A 24535-nucleotide genomic window follows, 5' to 3' on the forward strand; every position below is an offset into this window, starting at 1 on the left:
TTTTACTTGGTTTTCTATAACAGTGTCTTGGGCATAATATTAAACCCTTATATCCCCATCACACGATTGCGTATCTGCCTTGCTTTTCAATAGTGTGCAAAGATACACTGCTTTGAGTAAACAACTCCATATTACAACACTGGTATTGAAGCATATGAAAATAAATCTCAAGCCATGCCTAACTACTATACAAATGAAGGCATGCATAGCCCCCAAATGGTCAAAGAGACCGCTGAACCTTCAACCAGGCAATTTACAGGTATGAAAAAAACCCGGTAACACTAAAGCTGGCATTACGGCAAAGGTAACTTCCTTTTGTCATGATGCAGAACCGGAGTGGACATTTTACACACTTTATCTCAATACAGTGAAACTCTTAAAACAGGCAGGGATCAGACACACACGTACTAGACAGATACAACCGGACTTAAGACATGTCAACATATTCAGCAGAATAAAAAAAAGTATAACAACAGCTAACGTTACTTTTCATGGAAGTCTAGCACATGATATACATCCATTTGGCAGGTGTCACTGTGTGTGGAAGATTCACAAACCAAACTAACTGGGTGTGAAAATTTTGTTTACTGTTGTTAATGCTTGTTACCTGCGTACCAGCAGATTAGCATGTTATATTGTTTGCAAATTGATGTGCTTATGTATCATCACTTTTTCTAAGTAAGTAAAGTAGCTTATGACTTATGAATAATACAATCTAGAACTTCACGATTGGCAGTTTGTTTGGGTGAAACTGTTATGTTTACGTTAGGCATACAAATAACTCTTACAAAACTGGCACAATGTAGAACTAATTGGCTTCAATTGAGTCTTTGAACTCAATGTTTGATTTCCACTGCCTTCTATGTCCTATATCCGAGTATAGAGTCTAAAATGAGAAATTATGTGGTAGGCCAGTCAAATGTTTAGTTTATGACAGGCACACACGGTCAATGAGATAAGTAGGGTATCAATGATGTACCAGTAAAATGCAGTGATTAATTTTAGAGCAGTGATTGACTTTAGACAATAAATTTTGAGTATTCATATCAGCCAGATGTATCTACACACATGCATAAGGCATTTGCTGTCCTGACATAAGGGGTGAGCATTTTGCCTGATTGCAGCTGAGAGGGACTGACACATGAGGACTGGGCCTCCTGGAAATGCTTTGGTGGGGCCCATGGCATCACATGGTGCTCATCGAGGAGAGAAACTATATGGGATTTTACTATAAAGTCTCCAAAATTATACCAGCATAAGTCACTGGATCTGTCGCTAGATGGTTAGTCGAAAAAGAGTCACAAGACGGATCTAAATACTTGCTAAATTAAATGTGTTAAGTTGGAAGGATTTAGTCCATTTAGCATTTGAAAGTGCATGAAAAGATAGCAAATGTAAAGTTTTTAATATAATTTAGATTTGCTGAGTTAATCACAGCTTGCTATTTTTTTTTTTAAGATATGTTTTTCAGCACTAGAGGCCTTTATTTATTTATTTTTTTGACAGTAGGCCGACAGGAAAGAGGGGTAGAGAGAGGGGAAGACATTTGGCAAATATCGCCGGGTCCGGGACTCAAACCCTGGACAGCCACTTTGAGGACTATAGCCTCTGCATATGGTCGCGCGCTTTCGCCCCTACACCATCAGCGCCACGCCCACAGCTTGCTATTTTTAAGAGTAAATTCAAGGAACTAATTCATCTCGATGTTTTATCTGTTCTTGAATGATTTTTTTAATTACTTTATTACAAAGCACTTTGGCTGTCTGGTTGGCTGTTTTAAAGGGCTATATAAATAAATCAATTAAATTAAATCAAAACAAGCTTATAAAACCATTGAATGCAATTCATCAGCTTTAGCATTTTTGGTGAAATGATAAAGAGCTGCCCAGTGGTGCAATTGTTAGAACTGTTGCATGGCAGCAAAAATTATTTTCAAATCTTAGATGGATGGATATTGATGATAAAGCAATAGCTTAGACTAACAACATTAGTCCACACTGGCAAAATGTCCCTAGTGTTTTGTTTCATGGAGGTCAAGTACTAAGCTTTATGCGTGTGTTTGTGTTAAAGACAAGGTGTGACCACATTATCTCCCTACAGTAAAGTGTATAAATACAGTAAAGTGAATCTTAAAAGGCCAACAGAGAGGACAAAGGCGGCACAGTAATGGATATCTGACAGTCACCCCAATCAATGTCTCCTGTGGTCCAACCTGATCCACAGGGAGGCCTACATTCATCAACCAGCAATTGACTCAAGGCCAGAGTGATCAACCTAAACAACATACAGTATAAATAAAAAACCCACACCTATTAAAATGAGGCCAAGATATAGAATTTCCAATCTTTTTCTGCCTTTAATGAGTAATATATTCTCTATAAATTATCTGAAAAACAAACAGATCTTTTGGGGAGAGATCTCGAAAATCAAACAGTTACAATAACGTGGTTGCATAGGTGTGCACACCCGTAAACTAATACTATTTTGATTCAATTTCTGCATCCAGTCTGCTATTGTAGGAGTCTATCAGCACCTCACACCTCGACTTGATAAATATCTCCCACTCTATCAGATTGTAACGGCATCTGTTGTCAAAAGGCTTTAGCTAGGCTATTCTAAAACCTTAATTATCTCCTGATGAAACCATTATTGTAACAATCCTGACAAATGCTTGGACTCACGGAGACGTTGAAACCTAAAGTCCACATCCTCTTCTTCCCCATCTTCCTAGCAGATATGGCACCACAGTTTTGGTAAAAACTGCCTGGTATTTAGAACTGTCATTGATTATATACAACTTGACAAAAGGTCTAGTCACATCTGAAGAAAAGTGATGCCAGAGAATAATACTGCTACCACCATGTTGTACTGTGAGTCTTTTACTGTGGGTGTAATGGTGCCGTTTGTTTACGTTAGACCCTGGCACATTTTTTAGGAGATTTTAAACAGGCCTGGATGTTTTCTTTGGAAGAATGGCTTTAATCCAGACAAATGGAAAATAACGGGAAAGTTGTAACATGTAGCATATAATAAGGACCCACCTGAAAATCCTGCAGCTCTTGCAATGTTGCAAAAGCCCAGTTTATGTAATGTTACCGATCTTTTTAACTGTGCCAATGTATATATGTAGTGCTATAGGTCATTTGTTACCTTCTCCTGACTAATACCTTTGTACAGTAAGATTTTTTTGATCCTTTGTAACATCTCTGCAGACTATGACTTTAACTAAAGGATGTAAATGACCAAAGGTTAAGAAAATCTGACATGTACCGCTAAATTATATTTCAGGTTATTCAGATCCTCTATAACTGACAATAGTAGATGCTCGAATCGAATCCAAAGGTGGTTCAACAAAGAACAGGTTTTAGTTATTTGCCTATTCAAAGCCAGATTTTTACTGCTTTTTATATTTTTAACATTTCCCCCTCTAAAGAAGTATTTATTTTTCAGGTTAATAATAGAGGATACATGTCACATTAAGGGTGGAAAACGTTTTTTGTTTTTTTTTATCAGGCTGTCATTGTTTTCCTTCAGCAAAACCTGGCATTTTAACTCTGGTATGTAGAAGAGTAGTAATAATATCTGCTGTCTACACTTTCAAAGGATGTTCAGAGCAACAAGCTCAAACTTAATTTACCTTAATTAAACAAAGCTGCATGCTCCTTATCAAATGTGCAATTACATCTCAGTGGATTAGTTTGAAATATAACCCATCATTTCATGTCATTAGCTTTTAAAAAGGTCCAGAAACAGCAAACCTTGATGATAATAAATTACTGTAAACCACACAGAGCCTGCATGAAAACTTTCAACAGTTTATTTGAGACTGTGGGGTGAAATGTAAACAACAGACTCACTGACAGCTGATATAAAAACACTGTGCAAAACTTGGCAGGACACTCTCAACTGAGTGTCAGGAGTTGGTCTACTCTTTTTCCAGAGTGCTGGATATTCATGCAAACATTTCTTGCAGTGGTGCAACCTTAAATCGTTTGCTTTTATGAGACTTTTTCCTTCTAACTATCTCAGACTCACCTCTCTTCAGGTGCTTCTTTTTGGTTTTGCGCCGCATGCCATTGATCCCTGTCACAGGTTTCATGTCGCTCTTGTTGATGGGTGGTGGATGCAGTATAGGCTTTGGAGCTCGAGTCAGACAAACCGGCAGACCTGCAGCGCACATCAGGATACCTGTCATACCTGATACATATGTACACACGTAAACACAAAGAAGAGTGGAAAAAGAACAGCAATAGTCAATCTCTTCCTTTGGTATGAGTAACTATAGATGAAAGGTTTGGTTAAAAAGAGACATGTTTATGAAAATGCCTTTTCTAGGTTGTTATGAAACATGTTATAAGGGTGGTGATTTCTAACCTGCTAGTGCTGGGTGCACAGGTCCAGAACCGGTCAGATTTTTCACTGGTAAAGCAGGAACACTGTAGGAAAGAAAAACATAAAAAGTGAGAAAAAAAACCTAACAACCTGCGGACAGTAAATGGCCGAAAAGGTGTACTGCTGCTTGTAATCTGAAAAAAAAAAAAAAAAAAAACTAAACAGAAAGTAGCCCACTGTTCTTCTCTGCATCCCACTATAAATACCGAAGTTGAAATGTCATGCACTTCAACAGACACTGCTGCATTGAGGTTGAGACAGCTTGACTCATGTACAAAGCACTGCAGCAAAGCATGATTCAGTGCGACATTTGGAGAGCTTGGACTTTGTGGCGAACTCAGACGACAGTTCACTTGCACACATTTCAAACTCTGCGGAGCAGAGAGGACAAAGGCTGGCGGTGTATTATAGCACAGAATTCAGTGACTCTTTTCAAGGGACCAAAACCTCAATTCAAACAGCAGCACCCTACAGAGCAGAGCTCAGGAACTACAATCACCTCTTCTAATACAGAACATGATTCTGTGCAGCTGATGCCAAAGCTTGAAAACATAATTTTCTTGGAAGTTTTAAAGCCTTTGGCTAGATTAGGAACCTTGTATTAAATCACATCAAACAGAATAAAAGTCTTACAGCTTGTGATTTAGATGTAAACCGTGGGGCAAACCACCCACAACAAAAAGTTCACTTTTCACAGTCCCACTTTAAACTGACCAGAATCAGTCGATTTTTAGCTTGACCCCTCAGTGGCTATTTAGTAACTGGAAAATCCAATCTTTGAATGATTAGCGAATGCACCACTCCAAAACACTAACAGGTTCTGATATAAATAACACTCTAAAGTGAGAAAGTTGGTACTGATGAAAGACCTTCAGCAACAGCTCTTGCTTTATAATTATACTGGAGAAGAAAAATACCTCAGTTACCCTGGTAAGCAATTTTTGATTAGTAATATCCTGCCTGATACTGTCGATATCATTATGCACCAAACTGGAGCTCTGTTAAACCAACCATGTAACCGTATCAGCTATACAATAAAATTCTTAATGTGTGATTAGCTACAGAGACTGTGCATGGGAATCACACATGCTGTCCCACCAGTGACAGTTACATCATCAAGAAGGGATATAGCCGAGCTATTTGTCTCAAAATACAGTTTTAACTTCTTAAAAATTATTTCTTTAGCTGTACAGTCTGGCAGAGGACACTGAGTAACACTGTCTGTCATTTCTTAAAACAAGAAAAATCTGCTCTGATCAATATTAGATCAGTCTCCATACAAATTTACTGACAGTGATATGATTTCACTTTTTTCCTTAGATTGAGATTTCTTAAAGATTAGAAAGTAGAACAATTTATTTTACAATTCCTGAAAGGTTTTCAGTAAACATGGCATTGTTTCTAGAAAGGTCTTCATCCACATTGAAACACAAAAAACTAGACAAAATGACAGAGTAATTATGCCAGGCCTGTATGACATCGTATAAAACAGAAACACACCGAACCAGAGAAGGCTGCATCAAGTATGTGCTTGGGGTTTGAGGGGTTAGTTAAGATTTTCTTTGAATTTGGGTTCTGTGAAGTTATTATCTGTAGTGATTCATTTTCCTGCAGTATAATTATCTCATTTAACATTTACTGAAAAAATAAATAAATCCTCAGTGAGGTGAAAGCAAACATTTGGCTGATCGCAGGTCCATCTGGATAGATTTTAAAACTGTTTCAAACACCTGGGAAGCACAGAAACATACTATCTTTGTTGCTGTTGCACGACTAACAGTGTGATACAAAATCAAAGCAGTTTGCTTCATTCCTGGTTAGTCAAGTAGATTTGTTAGACTGATACAGCGCAACCACTGGAACGTCAGATAGAAAGACAGATGTTGTTTGGCTAAACAAAATAGCACCAAATGTAAGAACAGACTCGTGTGAAATTGTATTTTGTTAATATCCCACTATGTCCCACCAATGTGAACATTTTCAGTATGGAGTGTTTTAAAAAGCAACTAAAACCCTTAAAAAGTAGGAACTAACCCTTTCAATTGGAGGAAGGGCTATAATATTACCGTTTTCAAGAATTCTCATCGTGGTTATCTACACGAAAACACTACTTACACAAAGGTTGTGTTTTCGGGTAGATATCTGGAACCTGTTTAAAAAACAATATTGTTTCAAAACTCCAAAATGCTGCTTCTATGTTGTCACAAAGCTTAAACAGAAAAAAATAACAGTTTCATGTGAAACTAGCTTTTCTATTTAACACCATTTCTGTGTAGAGTGCATTCCTCTTGTTCCTTTGTTGGAACATAAGCAAACATAAGGCTTATGGTACCACTATACATGATATTATTATGCATACCATTTTTGTGTTAAACTAAATATGCAGTGTAGTTATTGACAGCAACACTGGCCACCCTTTTTGAGCAAACATTCCTGTTTTGAAGGCACTCCAAATTTTTTTCTTGATTCAGGACAGTATTTATCCAACTAACTACAGTCTGCCTATAAAGGGGTATCAGAGGCTATGGATGCTTACGTTTAAACACAAAGAAGTGTATGTGCTTTGTTCACAAAACTTTACTTGTAAGGCAAATGTCACATCTAGTAAGGGAATAAGGGACAGATGAGGCAAAGAAGGGTGCACAATAATGTCTGTTCCACTGGGCCCACATTGACCTGACCTCTTGTTCTTGTGGGCTGGACAGATGGTCATGATGCTCATTTATCTGTTCTCAGTTAATCTTAAATCCTCATGTTTATTAACTGTTGCACATAGGCCTTTGAAGTTTGCTACTGTTTCACTATTGCCTCGTTGAGGTCGTTGGCCCTCCTGTTCTCCAGAACAGCACAAATCCATCATCAGCTGTGCGCTTTGATACAAGTGAAAGCCTTTGTTTCTGTGCCAAGGGATACCCTTCAGCAAAATCAATGCAACAACAAAAGCAGGACCTTAGGTTGCATGAGAACCTCAAGTGTCACATCAAGACTCAAATGCACTGTCTCTCACCTCAGTTTAGTAGGAATTCTCCAAATCATAACAAAAGCAGAATGCATTGGTTCGGATTTGCAGAATTTATTATCACAACTGCAAATTTCAATCTATTTTATTTGGATTTTAAGTGAGGGTTGGGATTTGGTGTTAATTGTGAAGTGGAAGGAAAATAATCCATAGTTTTCAAAATTCTGTACAAATAAAAATCTAACAAGCATGCAGTGCATGTCTTTTTTAGCTGTCTTTTAATCTGATACCACTGAATAACATCAATTGCCTATTTAGGAGCAGCGCTGGTGGTGTAGGGGATTAAGTGCGAGACCCATATACAGAGGCCATATTCCTTGATGCGGTTGTCCTGGGTTCGAGGCCCAGCCCCGGTGACATTTGCAGCATGTCTTCCCTTCTCTCTCTGCCCCCATTTAAAAAAAAATAAGGTCATTAGTTCTGCAAAAAACTCACCTATTTAGTTTTCTGTGAAGGCGTCAGAGGCTAGTTAGAGAACATTAAAGAACAGTATCATGAAGACCAAAGAACACAGGAGACCCATCAGGGAATAAAGTTGTAAAGAAATTTGAAGTAGGGTTAGGTTATGAAATAAGATCCCAAGCTATGATCATCTCAAAGAGCTCTGTTTATTCAGTCATCTGAAAATGGGAAAAGAATAATACAACAGCAAATTTATCAAGACATGCTTGCCCACCTAATCTGACAAGTACAATGTTAATTAGGGAAGCAGCCAATAAGCCCATGGTAACTCTGGATGGGCCGGTCCTTATGGATGAGCGGCAAGAAAGTAATTGATGATAGAAAAACATCCGCAGTCTTGTTTGAAGTGTGCTACAAGACATTTAGGAAAAACATCAAATACTGTATGTAGAACAAAGTGATACAGTCAGACAAGGCCGGCCGTAAAACTGACATGACGCTATATATCAAGGACAACCAACACTGCACATCACCCTGTGCTCACTCATGCTTTCCCCAGAAGGAACAGGTAAACTGGTCCCAGTTGATGGGAAGATGTATGGAGCTAAATCATGGCACTCCTACATGGAAACCCTTTAGAGGCTGCAAAAGACTTGAGGCTGGAGATTTGTATATTCATGTTTTAGACTGACCTAGTCAAAGTCCACACCTTAATCCATTAGATAATCTCCAACAACAGTTCAAAATTAAATATATGTGCAGACCACAGAATGTTTGTTACCATAGATAGTTTTACTTCCACTTCACAATTATGCACAACTTTTTGTTGGTTTATCACATAAAATCTTAATTAATTAAAGAAAGAAATAATAGATGTTGAAGTTATAATGTGACAAAATGGGAAAATGTTCAAGGGGTGAGAAAACCTTTGAACAGAATCGCTTTGAGACTGTCTGAAACAACAGTTAGATATTTCAGACCTTAAACCGCAACAGATGAATTAATGCGAGCACTCAAATCCTACAGTCTGCTCTCGGAGAAAACAACTAAAACAAAATATAAGGTCGATACTTTACAACACGCAGCTGCCCTTCACTCAATAAAAGTATCAGCTTGATTGAGAGCTTAGTCAGTGATTGTTTTCATTACTGTGGAAAATATGCAGGGTAAAGGAACGCTAGCTTAGCTGTACATTTCAAAAGGTAAGGTCGATGATGCAAAGCATCAAATAAACAAAAACAAATAGTGCTGCCCAGTGGGAAATTTAAATAGAAACCAAATGAAGACACATGAAGACAGCATGCCTCTGTTTATGTGTGCATGTATAATTTATGGTGTCCACAGAGCGCCGTGATCAAACAGATAATTTACATCAGGGGAAGGACTGGGACACAACCCCATAGGAGCCTTTAGCAGCATGTGCTGCACATACATTTTGTTCCAGCTGTAAGCAAAGAGTGCAGAACATTTATCAAGCATTGGAAACAAAGCTCCAAATTTAATAGAAGTACTGTTTTATGTTGTGACTTTTCAGTTCTGGTGAAGATAATTCTCATCATATTAAATGTATTGATAAAACAACTACTGATTAGTTGTATCAGCTAAAGATGGGAAGAAGTAAGTACTTATCCAGATTATTTCTTAGCTCGACAAATATTTATTGTGAACTGGTAGACACGTTCCCATCCATTATCAGATATTGTACACTTCATATTTGAGATAATCTAGAAAGTCACATCTTAAATCAACCAACCAGCCAGCAGCAGCAGCCATCCTCTATCACTCTGCTCCTTTCTCCCCACCTGCTTACTTTATATATAGAAGTATCCACTTCTTGAAGCAGTGACCCTATCCATCATGGCTGCACCTCAAGCCATCTCCTCTGACAGTGATGACAGTGCCTGGAGCTGCGTGACCTCCAGGGTTTAACTGTAAAGTTTTTCTATTTACCCATTTTTTCCCTTTAAAATAACTGATAAAATATGGCGGAAATCAAGCAGCAGTGGAACTTTTTTACCCATCTTTTGCATGCGCAGATGTACAAAGTGGATTGCAGGCAGACGCAAAAATGCCCCATGAAGTCTAAATTATGTCATTTGTAGAGAACATTTGCACCCGTTTGTTAGCCAGGCATAAGTTGTTCTTACTTCAAACACAGCAGATACATACGCAAGTGATAAAAGAGACAGAGAAAAATATGTCCTCACGGAAAGCTCCAGGTCCTGATAAGGTCAACGCACTTCTCAAAACTGCAAAAGGTTCTGACGTTATCACCAAATAATCTGGTCTGAAAGAAATGACGAGTTTTTTTAATGTGCAGCTGCTTATTGTAATTAAAACAAAGTAGTCTATACAAGCATGGACTGTTATGATCCGAGAAAGATTCCTGGAATTAGGAAACACTGGGATTTCCCCACCATGACAGCATCCTGCTTTTTTTACCTACAGGATGAAAAAATGTTTCCTAAGCTGCAATGTGTAATAAGGGCAGGCCGTATTTACAGTCAATGCATTGGAGTTCTCTCTAAACGAGGCTAAGCACCATCTTTTGGAATGTTCTAAAGGTATTTCCAACACAGTTTAGACAATTTATGTAATTAGAGAAGTAGGTTTGCAAAATATCAAGCTAATGACACAGGAAGAGGGGATGAACATCTACTTTGTCATCTCTCACCTGTTTTTTCTAAAGCACCTTCTTCTTCTCCAATGTCAAAATCATAACCCAATTTTAGGAAATGGGAAATATTTTAGGTAATCAGTTTGTTTTAAATAGCACTGGTCTTTAAGAATCTAATGCTACATACTGTATATGAATGTGGGTGAAATTTCCTTTCAATTACCTTTAATGCATGCACAATGCCTCAGTCAATTCTGGGCAGACCTCGTCGATGCTTAGAGACGTATATGCTTGGTAGAGCTATTCAAGTTGCAAACCTTCCTTTGTAAACTTCCATTTCTAAATATCAAGAAGTGTGTGGATCACATTTCTTAAGTTTAGAAATGATTAATAACTTTGAACTTTCTGCTCGTTTGTTCAGTTAAACAGCTTCCAGCATCATCAGCAGATAAGATATTAACGTGGGTGGTGAGGAAACATTATGCCAATTAGCTACTACACTAACAGAGAAGGTAATTTAAAAAACATGAAACAGCAAGAAACTTTAATGTTCTTCCGACATTAAAAATGGCTTGTTTAATATGCAGAAATGGTGCCTTTCCCCAGTTATGGTTGTTGCCTCTCTTTACCAAACTTGTATTGATTTTGAAACATGCAGGAATAAAATGCATCAATGTTTCATTTGAGAGGGCCCTTGCTTATAGAAGATGGGTAAAAATAAAAGCTTTAAATTCTTTGAACAAGCAAATGAACCAAGGTTCATTCAGCCAGGACCTTCCTAAATCTCACAAGATGGTTAGAAATGTGCTGCAATCCCACACCTTATGATCAAAAGGCTGTGTTTGTCTTCACTCAGATGTGAGATCTCGTAACACATCATCAGTGTGAACAGGAACATAACTTTAGTGTTTCCTCTGTGATTTTGCTGCTGTGGCACTTCAGTTTCACCAAGAGCATTTAGCAAACCACATAAAACATTGTCACCATTGCATTTCTTTTATGCTGCTAAAACAACTTTTGCTTTTCCTTCTGACTTGTGTTCACCTCTAAGTTTTTCTATTACTGCATTTTACAGCATCAGAAAATATTGTGCCAAACCTTACACTGGATCGTATTTTTAAGGCTTCCTGTTCTCGTTTTTACTGAAAACAAACACATTCAATGGACAAAGTAAACAGCTTCATTGCTGATGCTGTAATGCCACATTAATTATGGTCTCTGGCAGGTTGGGGCATTTAGGTTGGTTTCTCTCCCCTGCTCAGTGCTGTTCTTTCACTCCTGAGGGAATCTTCAGCTTTCTTTTCGGGCCTAATCGAATTTCATCCTTCATTAGACAAACTGCATTAAGCCCGATATAAAAAAATGCTGACAAAGTACTAAAATCCACTCATCTGCTTATCATGCACTATAAAATATGAAAAGAAATTACTGAGCACTTATTAAATACAGTATTGATGCAGGCAGCAGCAGGTAGACACAAACCCCTTTTTCTGCAACAGTTGTGCAAGGGTGCATGTCACAGTGCAACTGAAATGGTATGAATAACAGCAACACTGACACCAGCAATTTCACAATTGCATCAGTTAGGCCCATATAAGCTCTCATGATTTATTTATTTGCTACAATATTAATTTTCATGCTAGTAGGAAGCATCAGAACAAAGTGGCGAGCCAGCTCTATTGAGAATAATGATCTATTCACTCCACATGTTTGCAGACCCACCAATCAGCTCCTAGACTAGCATTCCTACCTCAAGGGCCTCCTAAACACAGCAAACCTTTTCAATGTAGAAGTAAACTGTTATCTTTTTGTTTTACAGTTTTTTACTCATTAAACTGAAGGTAATCCGCAACACAGTCACTAACTCTGTAAACAGGAAGTGGTTTGCCCTCAGTGAAAAGTAAAAAAATAACAACAACAAAAAAGACAAACACACAGATCGTGTGTACTGGCTTGTCTGTTCATCCCACCACAAAGTTTGTCTTTTAAACTTACAAATAAATCCTTACTATAATGGTCATTTCATTGCAAGATACACATGTTTGAGATTGGGAAGGTTCTACAGCGCTTTGAACAACAATTTGCTCAGAAACACATTTCTTCTGTTTTTGCTTTGAATATTGCATGAATATTTCAGATCATCAAATAAATCTCAATATCAGAAATAGATAACCAGAGGAAATAGTTCATTTATTAAGGAAAAAACAAACACACCTATGCCTGATTGCTGCCTGACCTGGAGAATTAAAAAGAACCTGTCAGACAACATTAAGTAGGCTAAAAGACATTAAAAAGCAATACACCATGATCTGATTAAAGAAATGTAACAGCATATAAGAATAAAAGTCACTGACACTTATCAGTCTAGAAAATGTCACAGACTATTTCTAAAGGCTTTGGGATGCAAAGGAACCACAGTAAGAGCCAAAATCTACAGATAATGGAGAAAACATGGAACAGTGATGTACCTTACCAGGAATGGCAGACCTACCAACATTAGACCAAGCATCGATGACTCATTCAAGGTCTTTAACAAACCAAAAACAGCAACTAAAGCATACTTGCTTTAGTTAAGGTCGGTGATTAAACAGTAAGAAAGATACTGGGCAAGAACAACATCAAGGGGTGGATTCCACGGCAAACACCACAAAGGCCCATCTCACATTTACCAAAAAAAACTCGTTATGATCCCTTAGACTTTTACAAAAATTTTCGGTGGGCTTAAATGATCAAAGTTAAACTTTCCGGAAGGTGTGTCGGTTACATTTGGTGTTAAACTAATACGGCATTTCAGAGAAACAATATCATATTTACAGTCAAACAAAGGGCTGGTTGTATGATAGCCTATGTCCACCTTGCTGCTTCATGACCTGGATGATTTGCTATAATTGATGGCACCATAAATTCTGCTCAGTACCAGATAATCCTGAAGGAGAATGCCTGGCCATCAGTTCATGACCTTAAGCAGAAGAACGCAGGTTATGGAGCAGGACAATGATCCAAGTTCACTGCTGAATGGCTCAAAAATGCCTATATGAAGGTTCATTGTGGCCTAGTCAAAGTCGAGACTTAAATCCAATTGAGATGTTATGGCACAACCTTAAACAGGTCGTTCATGTAAAAAACCCACAAAGAATAGTGGGCCAAGATCCCCCTATTTCTTTGACAAAATTGGAAATTGGTATCAGCGAGGGAAAGCTTGACGAGTGCAGGTTTAAAAAAAAAAAAAAAAACTCAAAAAAATTTAAAGTTTGTTCAATGTCTTTGTACATTTGTGCATCTGATTAGCTTTACAAAAATATTTCTTTAGATTTGGAAACAGATCATATGCCAGAAACAACAAGCTAAATACTTATGAAATTAAGAATTAAGAAGCAGTTCTGATTCCAGTGTAAACAGATGTCTAAGCCGCCACTACTGAAACATACAGGTGGTGAGACGTGGGCTGTCCGGTTTTAACATAAACTGTTGTGTTGACACAAACCAGCAGATGGTGCCACCTCTAATATTTGTGCATGTTAGACTGCTGCTTACAACGCCCAACCCCCACACTCTTTACAGCCTACGACCACTTGTTTTATGACACACAGAATAAAGATCAATACATCAGCTGCGGCTGCCACTAAGAAAGATGCACATGCCACACCAACATTAATGACTCTGTGTTATCTTACAACAAAAATACACAAACAACATATAAGGTTATTGTAGCATTTTGTAATAATTCAGAGAATAAACCTGTGATCAAGAGAAGCCCAGCAGCGTTTTGCATATAAAGCAGCAAGTTCAAATTATATAAACAAACCACAGTGTGCCAAATACCTTTCCTGCACCAAATAACAGTTACATTAGGGCGTGGGTGTGTGAAAACAAATCTGATGTGTTACGTTCTGCGTGGGTTCCTCTGTTATCTGTGTGTAGCACACACTTGTGGGAACGTGCGTTGGGAGTTTGTGTTTCAGCCTATGCCTGTGTGTGACTGCAAGCTCTCATGTCCTGTTGTGCATATGTTAACCACACTCATCCTGTACATCGAGCCACTCGCCTGGGAACCGATCTGCTCTGCCTCACGCTCAACACCACCCCCACCCCCCATCTGTCTTCCTCTCTCTACTGCTCTGGGTCTCACTGTTTCAGTGTCGCGGGGTGAAAAATTCACATTTTACCTACAACTTTGCACGACTGAGCTTTGACTAAGTTCTGAAAGTAGAGAAGAGATGTCTCTGAATGGGGTGAGCCCTGGGTGCTTTAGTGACCCGAGTCAGGCTGCAGAAAGTGAAAACATTTCCACAATAGTGACTTATATAATAGTGAATAGGACATTATTCACGCAAGCACTTAGTGTGTGTCTCCCCAAAAGCACGGAGAATTAAATGGAATCACACTAGGGCAGGAGAGGGTTTATTATCCCGGATATGGATCCATAAGGGTCCAAATTGTGCTTCATAGCCGGCACCACAATGTGAGTGTCATTTCACATGCAATAACCAGAACAAGACAGTTCAGTTTCAGACAAATGACAACCCAAAATACCATTTTTCAGAACATTTGAAAATCACACTTAAAGAAAGTGTGCCGTCCTATAGTGTAATGTCCAATAAAAAAAAAGGATTTCTGAAACGCAAATGCTATGTTATGACCTACACAACACTGCTGACTGGACACATCTCTAGCAGACAATTACTGACCTCCCCACAAGAAGGTTAAACCATGACAGGTCATTGCTAAAGAGTGCTCTATCCAAACATATTTATGGAAAATTGAGTGGAGGGAAAAGAGTGATAGATGAGGTGCACAAGCAACAGAGAAACCTGCAGACTTGACAGGAATGTGAAGCAAAGCCCATTCAGGGGTCAGAGCCACCAAGTCTAATCATCTTGATATAATTTGACATCTTATATATCACATATTAGTTCAGGTAATAAACTACTTACAATGCCATGAAAAAAACTTAACACAATATATTCATGACAACTCTCAATCTCCTGATCGACCCTTTTTCCTTATTAATAGTATTATATAAGGGTTAACTTTAAAATATATATATATAGTAATAATAATAATACATTTCTGATTGAGAGCTTTCATATCTACCACTCAACAAATTATTTTATGCAAAACAAAACAGATAAACTTCATACACTTATTAAAAATAAAGCAAATAAACAAATAGATTTTGTGATGTCAAGACATGTCTAGCTACATTTTAAATACAGATTTTTGTATATTATTACTAAAATTTGGTATTTAAGTACTAAAAATAAATAAACAGAAATGATTGTAACTAAAAACAATTCATCAAAATCATTTCAAGGTAAACTGTATTGTCTCTTTTAATCAGAAAAAATTGTTTCTAACTTTAGTTTTCTCACTTTCCAAGGCAAAACTGCTGCTCGCAATATAGGAGACGCTTGTGTATCATTTCTATCGGGCAACCAAGACAAAGGAGCTTCTACTTTTTTATGTTTTGGTTCATTGTAGCCCTGAGATTGACTGGCGACCTGTCCAGGGTGTACAGACCGCTGGAGATAGGAACCAACTCCCCTGAGATCCACTATGGAAAAAGTAGGTATAGAAAATGGATGGATGGATCATTGTAACGAAAGAAAATAGAAACAGGATCAGGGACAAGCAATTTTCTTGGTTCTTTTTCTCTGAACCGCACTGAGGTCTACACCATGCTGGCGTTCTGATTTTTCCTTGATGCATTATTCATTCTTCCCTACTGGGGCTCTGCCTTCATGGCAAACAGGCTTCCAAAGCTACACCAGTGCCCTCTCAAACTTTACCCATCAGATCAGTCCACGTACATGACTCACAAACGATGCACAGTCAAACAAAAATGCTGTTAAAAACACATTCTACATTTTTCCCCCCACATGCAGTGTCAGACTCCTAAGCTTCCAAGCGACTTAACAACCAGAGCGCACCCTGATAGCAACAAATTAGTTCAAAGCAGAATGATCCAGAAAAGCTGCAGTATTTCACGCCTACTGGGGCCAACATAAGCTCATTATGGAGCAGAAACACACACACACAGAAGGAGAGGAAGGACTATGGCATGCAGAAAACAAGGCTAAGCTGAAGTTTTTTTATTCCTCTGCAGATCCATTGATCAGCATGTAAAAGAGAGCAGTCATAAATCAGCAGAGTAGGAAGAGAAGAGAGTGAGAAAACAAGTACAGAAAATCTGACACATTCAGCGTAAAGCTTTGCAAGGCAAACATGCTGTTTGTTTTTTTTATATCCAATCAATGTCTAAGTTTCACTAAGGTTCAGCTGAATCTACGCTTTATGCTGAGGCAGTAACATAAAGACTGCAGTGGACTTCAGAGAATCTGAAGGAAGAAACAAGCAAACATCATTACCCTGGTGGGATGGCTCCTCGGGTGGTCCCCATGGAAATGCGCTGGGTGCCTGGCCGGTTCAGATTGTTCTGTCCATTGATAGTGAGCGCGTGGTGACCGTGGGAGGATGAAAGCGATGGCATCACAGGGGAACAGGGGAAGTTGGCAGAAGACAGCTGCGACTGCACCTGTTCAGCTTTAGGCTGTCCACCTCCCACACTTATGTTATTATGGTTTGCGGCGGAAGAGCCGGACGTTGGAGACCACAGGGAGGTTCCAGCAAAGGTGTTGCTCTGCCGCACTCCACCAAGGGTTCCTGTGGTGCCCGAGTTGCCAGCCATTCCCCCGTAGACCTTGCGCCGCTGAGAGGCCAGAATGGCATTAGAGGCAGCTCTTGTGCTGTTCACCAGGATGCATTGCTGGCATGAGCAGGGCTGGCCAGAGCTAGTGCCCACGGGCCACGACTGGGACTTTGGAATAGAGCCCATGATGAGTGGGTATGCTAGGTCCATGCGTCTCCGAAGGCGGCGCTTGCGTTGACTCTGACGGTTGGTCTGGGACATGCTGTTGAAGTCGATGAGGTAGCAGAAGCCAAGAGAGGTCAGGTCCAGCCACGGGTGCTGCTTCTCGTAGGCATTCTGGATGGTCACACAAATCTCCATGTCATATGGCGTCCATGAGCCGTTGTCGTTCTCCCACTCCCACACCACACCTTTCCCAGGGGCTGATGATGGCTCGTAGAAGTTCCTCTGCACTGGCCTCATGGTGCCTACAAGGAAAAAACAGGGAGAAGTACAACCTGAAAATGACTTCTTGACATGAATGTTCTCTAAACATTTAGATCTACCCAGGAATATTAGAATGATGCAACTTTTGTTTTACCATGAGTCATGTCTCAAAACTCCTATATGTTGCATTCTGTCATTTCTTACTGACTCATTAAGTAGCTAACATCAGCTTGCTTAGATCTACCTGATAAATTCAGAATAATTATTAAATGTGCAGTATGATATTATTACAGTTTAATTAAAAAATATTTTTAGATTATTTTACCAGCAGCAGGATGAAATTCCGTCATTATGTTTGTTTTTTGCTTATTTCTGCCTTTTCTGTAAATACGATAATAAAATGAAGTTATGGTATTTTTACTCAGGGTTATTATATTGTAGAAAACCCATACGAACCCATACCCAGTACAGCCATATCCTTGACGCCAAATATTTTGTAGTTTCAGGCACAGTACATAAAATATCCAGTGTTCAGAAGACATGACACACTGATGGAAATGAGGGCCAACATTTTCCGACTATTGATACAAAAAAGTCTTCACCCTCATAAAGCTGCCACTTCATATAAAAGTGCATACTTGGCCTTTGAGAAAAACAAACATCATATCCACAATCCCTTACTCTATAAGTTTGCACCCTTTTCAGTATGACAACAGGGTGGAGGGGGACTTTGAGACGAGACGGCTTTGTACCCAGGTGCCCCCTCCAATGCGCACTCAGCTACCACTTCCATTATAACACAATTACCATAGTCCCATGGGAAATTAGGACACCTCAGCCTATCCATCTCCACACCACACATCAGCAAAGGTATCCAGGCGCTCCTGCAGAAAGCGTCACCCCTTTCCTCCCCCAGCTAATTTAATGGCTAAATGAACACTCCCTTGCCAGGGAGAGCCGCGGCAATAATGGAGGTTCGGGAGTGTGTGGGGAGAATGGCTAGGCGTGGGATTAACATAGGTTGAGGAGGCCCTCTGGGCAATGGTAACCCCCTCATTGGGCAGCTTGCTGCCAAAGCAAGGGAATAAACTGCATCAGCAGAAACAGTGACTCTGACCTTGATTGTGTCCTGCAGTCTGCTGCTAAAAGACCTGGTTTGGTGGCTAATTTCATTCTGAGCTGTGTACTCACAGATGACTTGTCAGCCAGCTGCCTGTTTCTCTCACATCTTCACCCAGCCAGCCATGCACAAATCTCTCAACAGGCTGCACCAATGCTTGATCATGGCGGTTTAATTTCTTTGTTTTTCATGTTCCTGTTCCTCACTGTGGGTTTTTTATGGATGTATTACATGCAACGCACCAATTATGATTGGCAAAAGTCAACATCTAAATAGGTGTTGTACAAATTTAATAAATAATGGAACATGTACTGGTGCTTTACCTTCTACTAATTAAAACAGAAGCAAAGAGCTTTTCCTTTGCTGACAAAATACAGTTCTCCTCATCAGCATAAATATGCTAAGATTTGTAAAAGCTAGAAGTGGGAAACAGGTTTGAATTTATTGTGGACTGCCTCTAATCCAAACATGGTCAAAGCTATACATACCCAGAAATATAAATTTGGCTGGATATTTGACCACTGTTCTTAGTGAAGTTGGTAGAGCCCATTTTAATTAGTTGGTTTCCTGACACAGACCAGCTTTTCACAATAAGTAATCATTTTTCAATATGGTTGAGGTCAGAACCATTCCAGAACCTTAATCCTAAATAAGATAGCGGAATGATCCTGACCTGTGCAGTGACTTTATGCCTACTTTATCCACTCTGAAATCATTTTTGTTATGTGTTTGTGAACATTATCATGTTGAAAAACCCACTTGTGTCCAGGTTTCAACAGTCTAGCTGTTGGTTTAAGATGAAGTTAGAAAATGTGGGGGTAGCCCTCTGTTATCATTATTCCATCCACTTGGTGTTTGTGGATTTGAAAACATCAAATCCACAAAGGGCCTAGGCCTGAAGCCTAGGACCGAGCAAATTATTAAATTAATCATATAATTCTGGCTTCAATGATCACAAAAGTAACGTTATAAATAAAAATAAAAAAATAAAAATAACTATGCTTTTTATACTATTATTTCAGTATATTATGCTTTACATGTCTTCTCTTGCTTTGTAATGTCTGACGTTCATTTCCAGCTCTTTTGCAGCCTGACACCACACCCTCAGGTCAACGTTGTTTTGGAAAGTCAACAGAAGATGGCAGAAAGAGGAGAGCGACAGCAGCCTCACCCTGTTTGGTACAAAAGATGTTATCAGGTAATATTCCGTGTTTACTATTTTCTATGTTCCACAGATGCATTGTCTTTCCAAACTTAATAATAATAATAATCCTGATTCCAATATTTACCAAAATTCTTGTGACCATCATTTTTTTTTTAGAATTGAACAGCCACATTCAAGCCAACTGAAGAATTGTGAGCCACAAGTTAAGACATTATTATGCCAGAAGATTGTTGATGGCCAGAAATACTGTGTTTATTTTTTGAGCCTGTGTAGATTAAAGAAAGTCCACAGTAAAATCAAACTTGAGGACCAATTCCTGTTTTAAAACATGCTACATGTTGTTTTTTTCAAGCCAACCTCAACAAACAAAAAACTGTTTCATTAAAAAAATCATTAAAAGCCCAAGATTAACATGACATTAATGCTAACAATGGGTGGATGTAAACTTCTGACAGGAACTTTTTGATTAAAATGTTAATCATACACATTTCAGACGTTCAGAAGTTTTTGAAGGAACAGCTTGTTTAGTTACAGCAATGAAAAGCTCTTCATGTGATGGTGAAGACACCATCCTGCTGAGTGGCTGACCTGATGACTCGTCAACATCAGCAATAAAACAATATGGCTGATAGAGAAAAATGGATTACATTTTAATAATAATTTTCCTTTACACACTTATGAGTCATTCACAAACTCAGAGTTAACAGAGTTAATAGTTTTATCGTAGTTCATTGCTCTAGGACAGTGGTGTCCAAACGTTTTGCCACAGGGGCCAATCTTGTCCATTTTAAAGTCCTTGTGGGACACAACTTTTTTTTATCTGCTCAGCAAAACATTAAACACGCAATAATTTAATAGAACAAAAGTCCAAATTTTTTTTTTTGGGTCTAGAAAAATGTTTTTACTATCAACAAGAAAGGAATATGAGATGTCGTTTTGCAGTTTGTTGTAACGGTTTCCAGGACATTACTATGTAAAAAACACATGGTTCATAACAGACAAAAACTTTGTGTTGTACTGAACTATTTCCATTTTAAGAAGATATACAAAAATCTGTGAAAATCCCGGCCTAAAAAAAGTTAGAAAAATAATTCATTTGAATCAAATGCCTGTGCTGGAGGGCCATATTTAAACCATTCTTAAATTGAGACGGAGGGAGGGGGCACACAAAATCTTTTCAAAGGCTGCAAATGGTCCCGGGCCACACGTTGGACACCCCTGGTCTAGGACATCCAGTTTCCTTCTGTGTGATGCTCTGTGTGCAGAGTCTAACTAAAAAATTCTCCAACCTCTGTTATACCATCAGAAAAGGCAAACTGCAAGAAAGCTTCTCTCTTTGTGTTAGAGAACTGCCAAATAATGATTGATATTAATTATACAGATTATTCAAAGGTCTTACATAATGATTTTGACAAATGATGAGAGGAAAACGTCTGGCTTCACACAGTTTAGCAGCCCTTTAGAAGCCCAAAATGTGATGCATAAAAAATTGTTTAGAAAATATCACTCATGTTACAGGTATTTATTAACAAATTATATAAAGTTGCATACACACTGCACATCTGGTAGAACCTATATTGTAAGCCTCTTGGTGGTGGAGTGATATGCTGACAGAGAACGATCGACTTACATCTCTAAGTCTGAAAACAGGCTTAAAGAAAGCAGTGTTTGCTTCTGAGCACATCCTTTAAACAGTAAATGCATGTATTTGTTTTGGAGACAGACATATCCTCATAGTACTTTCTGACTGTTAGCCATACTGGTTAAACACACCTACCAGTTGTGCAAACACGCCAGAGCTTAATTGAAAATTCACAAATCAGGTATAAAAATTATTAAAAGGTGAGCAGGTGAGTTCACCTGTTTTCAATAAAAAATACAAAGAGGTCAGAAGAAAAGAAAGAATGAAAGATGAGAGTGGGTGTCAACAAAGAAGGGCTATGGGTGGGTGATTCATTTTCTCCAATGTTGTTTAGCTTCTGTTATGCAGCACCAAAATTGTTTTTGTTGCAACCTTTTAAATTAGAATCAAAACAGAAATATTTATTAAATGTCAACTACTGTATATTTGACTTTAGTGGGCATAAACTGAATAGAATCTGTTAAGAAGGAATCTTCTCTGGTCTAAATGCTTTAAGGGCTATGATTTTACATTGGAAAACTGTGATAAAATTGTGATCAAGATTTCACAAAAAAGATATTTGTGCCATAATCACCCATCCCTTGGTAGAAGTAGAAAGAAAGAACATAGATAAACAGGACGACCAACTTTATGATATGAAATCTGCTGAGGGATCCTGGACTGAGACCAATCTCAGCACATATACAGATGAGTCACTCATTTTGACATTCAATCAAGAACACAAATAAACCGGTTTCTGCCTCTTGTACTGTAATCAGCAACTTTCTACATCAGCACTTTCACCTGTGACATTTTATAGACGACTTTCTCGGTCTACATGGGACAGAGGCCCGGAAATACCAAGGTGAGCGGTTCTAAACATGTTTTATTACTTATTCCAATTTATCTAAACAGGGACAAGCAATAAAACAAGGTTACATTTGAAAGAATGTCTACAGGCCCGCCTTATGAGGGGTCAAAGTAACAAAAATGAACTTGAAATGAATTGAAGGTGTAAAATACTGATCATGGTCAAATTGAGTGCTGTAAAAACCAACATGTGATTAATATCGCCTCTGTGAAAATTAGAGTCCTTGAATTTGGAGGTCATTAAAATGATGATATGGTTAATATTAATGTTATAAATATTAAGATTATCAAATTTAATGTCGCCTGTTTTTATTCACAGCCTTGATTTCAGCGCATTCATTTTTACAGCTTCGGTGTTATCATTCATCGCGCTTGTAGTCCATAGCCATTCGCATACATTTTTAATAATAGGGCTGTGATATCGTTGGCCACGGGGTGGAGCCTCTGGGAGTCACATGCGAAGAGCTTCCAGGTTGATCACTGGCTCTCTTCAACACGATGAGCCGGAAATCAGGCGCCTTCTCCGGAAGAGGGAGGGGAAAAATTGCTCGGTCGGCTGACAGCTGCTGGAGCTAGTCTGCGCCGAGAAACGCCGAACCTCTTTTTAAGTGGAATCATAATAAATTGAGTAGATATTTGAGTTCAACATTCTCGCCTAAAAAACATCTTAGAAGTTTATTTGGGGTCACAGAAAGCGTATTATTTATATTTTCTATTCACAATTTTTGTCACCATTGTACGGTGGCCGGGGGGTGCAAAGCACTTTTACAAGTACCGAAACAAATTTACATTTCAGAAAACAAATTTACATTTCAGAAAACAAATTTACATTTCAGAAAACAATTTAACAAGATGCGAAACAAATTTACGTTTCAGAAAACACATTTACATTTCAGAAAACAAATTTACATTTCAGAAAACAAATATACATTTCAGAAAACAAATTTATATTTCAGAAAACACTTTTACATTTCAGAAAACAAATTTACATTTCAGAAAACAATTTAACAAGATGCGAAACAAATTTACATTTCAGAACACAAATTTACATTTCAGAAAACAATTTAACAAGATGCGAAACAAATTTAAATTTCAGAAAACAAATTTAAATTTCAGAAAACAAATTTACATTTCAGAAAACACTTTTAGATTTCAGAAAATCAACCGGAAAGGGAATGTACCAACGCCGAGGCTGACCCGGAAGTCAGCCTCAGGGCTGCATCCTTCGAAGGCCGTATTTGTAGGCCGATTACGTTACAGCGCGGCGACGAAGGCTGTCCCAATTCATGAATCATTCCGAGCAAATGCTGCCGACAAATGTGTCCTTATTTTGCCCGATTTGAAGGATGCGTTGTGAGTATCCTTCGCGGCCCATCATTTCCCATCATTCATTGCGGGTCGAAGCGGATTGGTCAAGCAGGGGAAGCCATGGCGGACCATAGCAGCAAACACTGTGAGTAAATTGTGGAAAATTACACTTTCTGTGACACAAATTAAGTTCTACAATGTTTTTAGTGCGGGAATATAACTATGTAGACGTGAAATATCGGCTTGATTTATCTAGACATCGCTTAATTTCAAATGTGCTCCGACGTGTTCGGAGTTTTCCGTTCCCGGCGTAGTAACCGGCTCGCCTCGCCAGCCCTACCGGCGGTGAGGTGAGCTAGCCCGGTAGAGATCTGACCGGACTATCGGCACTAAGCTCCCGCTGGCAGTCATCACAGTGAACGTTTAACACAAGTGATTTCTAACAGTTTATGTTATTATTTTAATTGTTACTGAAAATCGATTTAATATTTCAGGTGATATTAAGATTAACCAGAATAAATGGTCAGTTTTATGTAATCCAACTGTATCGCTGGAGAGTGTGATTGAGAATAAATAAGCTTTACAATATGAATTTTTAATGAAGAAATGTGTTATATGTTTTAAAAGTTTAAAAGCAGCGAATGAAAACAGACAACTTTAAATTCGATAACCTTAATATTTATAACATTAACATTTACAATGTTATCATTTTAATAACATCCAAATTCACAAATGCTAATTTTCACAGAGACGAAATTAATCACGTTGGTTTCTATGGCACTCAATTTTACCATGTTCAGTATTTTACACCTTCAATTTATTTCAAGTTCATTTTTGTTACTTTGACCACTCATACTTCTGAGCTCAGTTCCTGGTTAGGCTTTTAGAAGTTAACCTTTAAAACATTTTAGTACCTACTATGAAGAAAAAAAAAAGGTTAAAAGGG

The 24535-nt window shown here is 38.4% G+C and overlaps 1 protein-coding gene and 1 long non-coding RNA gene across 4 annotated transcripts in view; one reads left to right on the forward strand and one right to left on the reverse strand.

Moving 5' to 3' along the window:
- dtx1 (deltex 1, E3 ubiquitin ligase) overlaps positions 1-24535 on the reverse strand; it is a 72384-nt gene that overhangs the window by 12311 nt on the left and 35538 nt on the right. For 2 of the 3 annotated variants that reach the window (XM_047380187.1, XM_047380186.1), the window contains 3 exons: positions 16799-17546; positions 4375-4436; positions 4036-4197 (listed from right to left, as the gene is read on the reverse strand). In XM_047380187.1, the coding sequence (XP_047236143.1) occupies positions 4036-4197; positions 4375-4436; positions 16799-17546 (972 nt within the window). The remainder of the gene's footprint in view (positions 1-4035; positions 4198-4374; positions 4437-16798; positions 17547-24535) is intronic. The other variant, XM_047380189.1, reaches the window with a different exon arrangement.
- On the forward strand, positions 15886-20129 carry LOC124877156. The gene is made up of 3 exons (XR_007040454.1): positions 15886-15995; positions 19704-19823; positions 19947-20129. It is a non-coding gene; the product is annotated as an uncharacterized LOC124877156 (long non-coding RNA).

The sequence above is a fragment of the Girardinichthys multiradiatus genome, chromosome 12 (genome assembly GCF_021462225.1).
Source record: "Girardinichthys multiradiatus isolate DD_20200921_A chromosome 12, DD_fGirMul_XY1, whole genome shotgun sequence".
NCBI lineage: Eukaryota > Metazoa > Chordata > Actinopteri > Cyprinodontiformes > Goodeidae > Girardinichthys > Girardinichthys multiradiatus.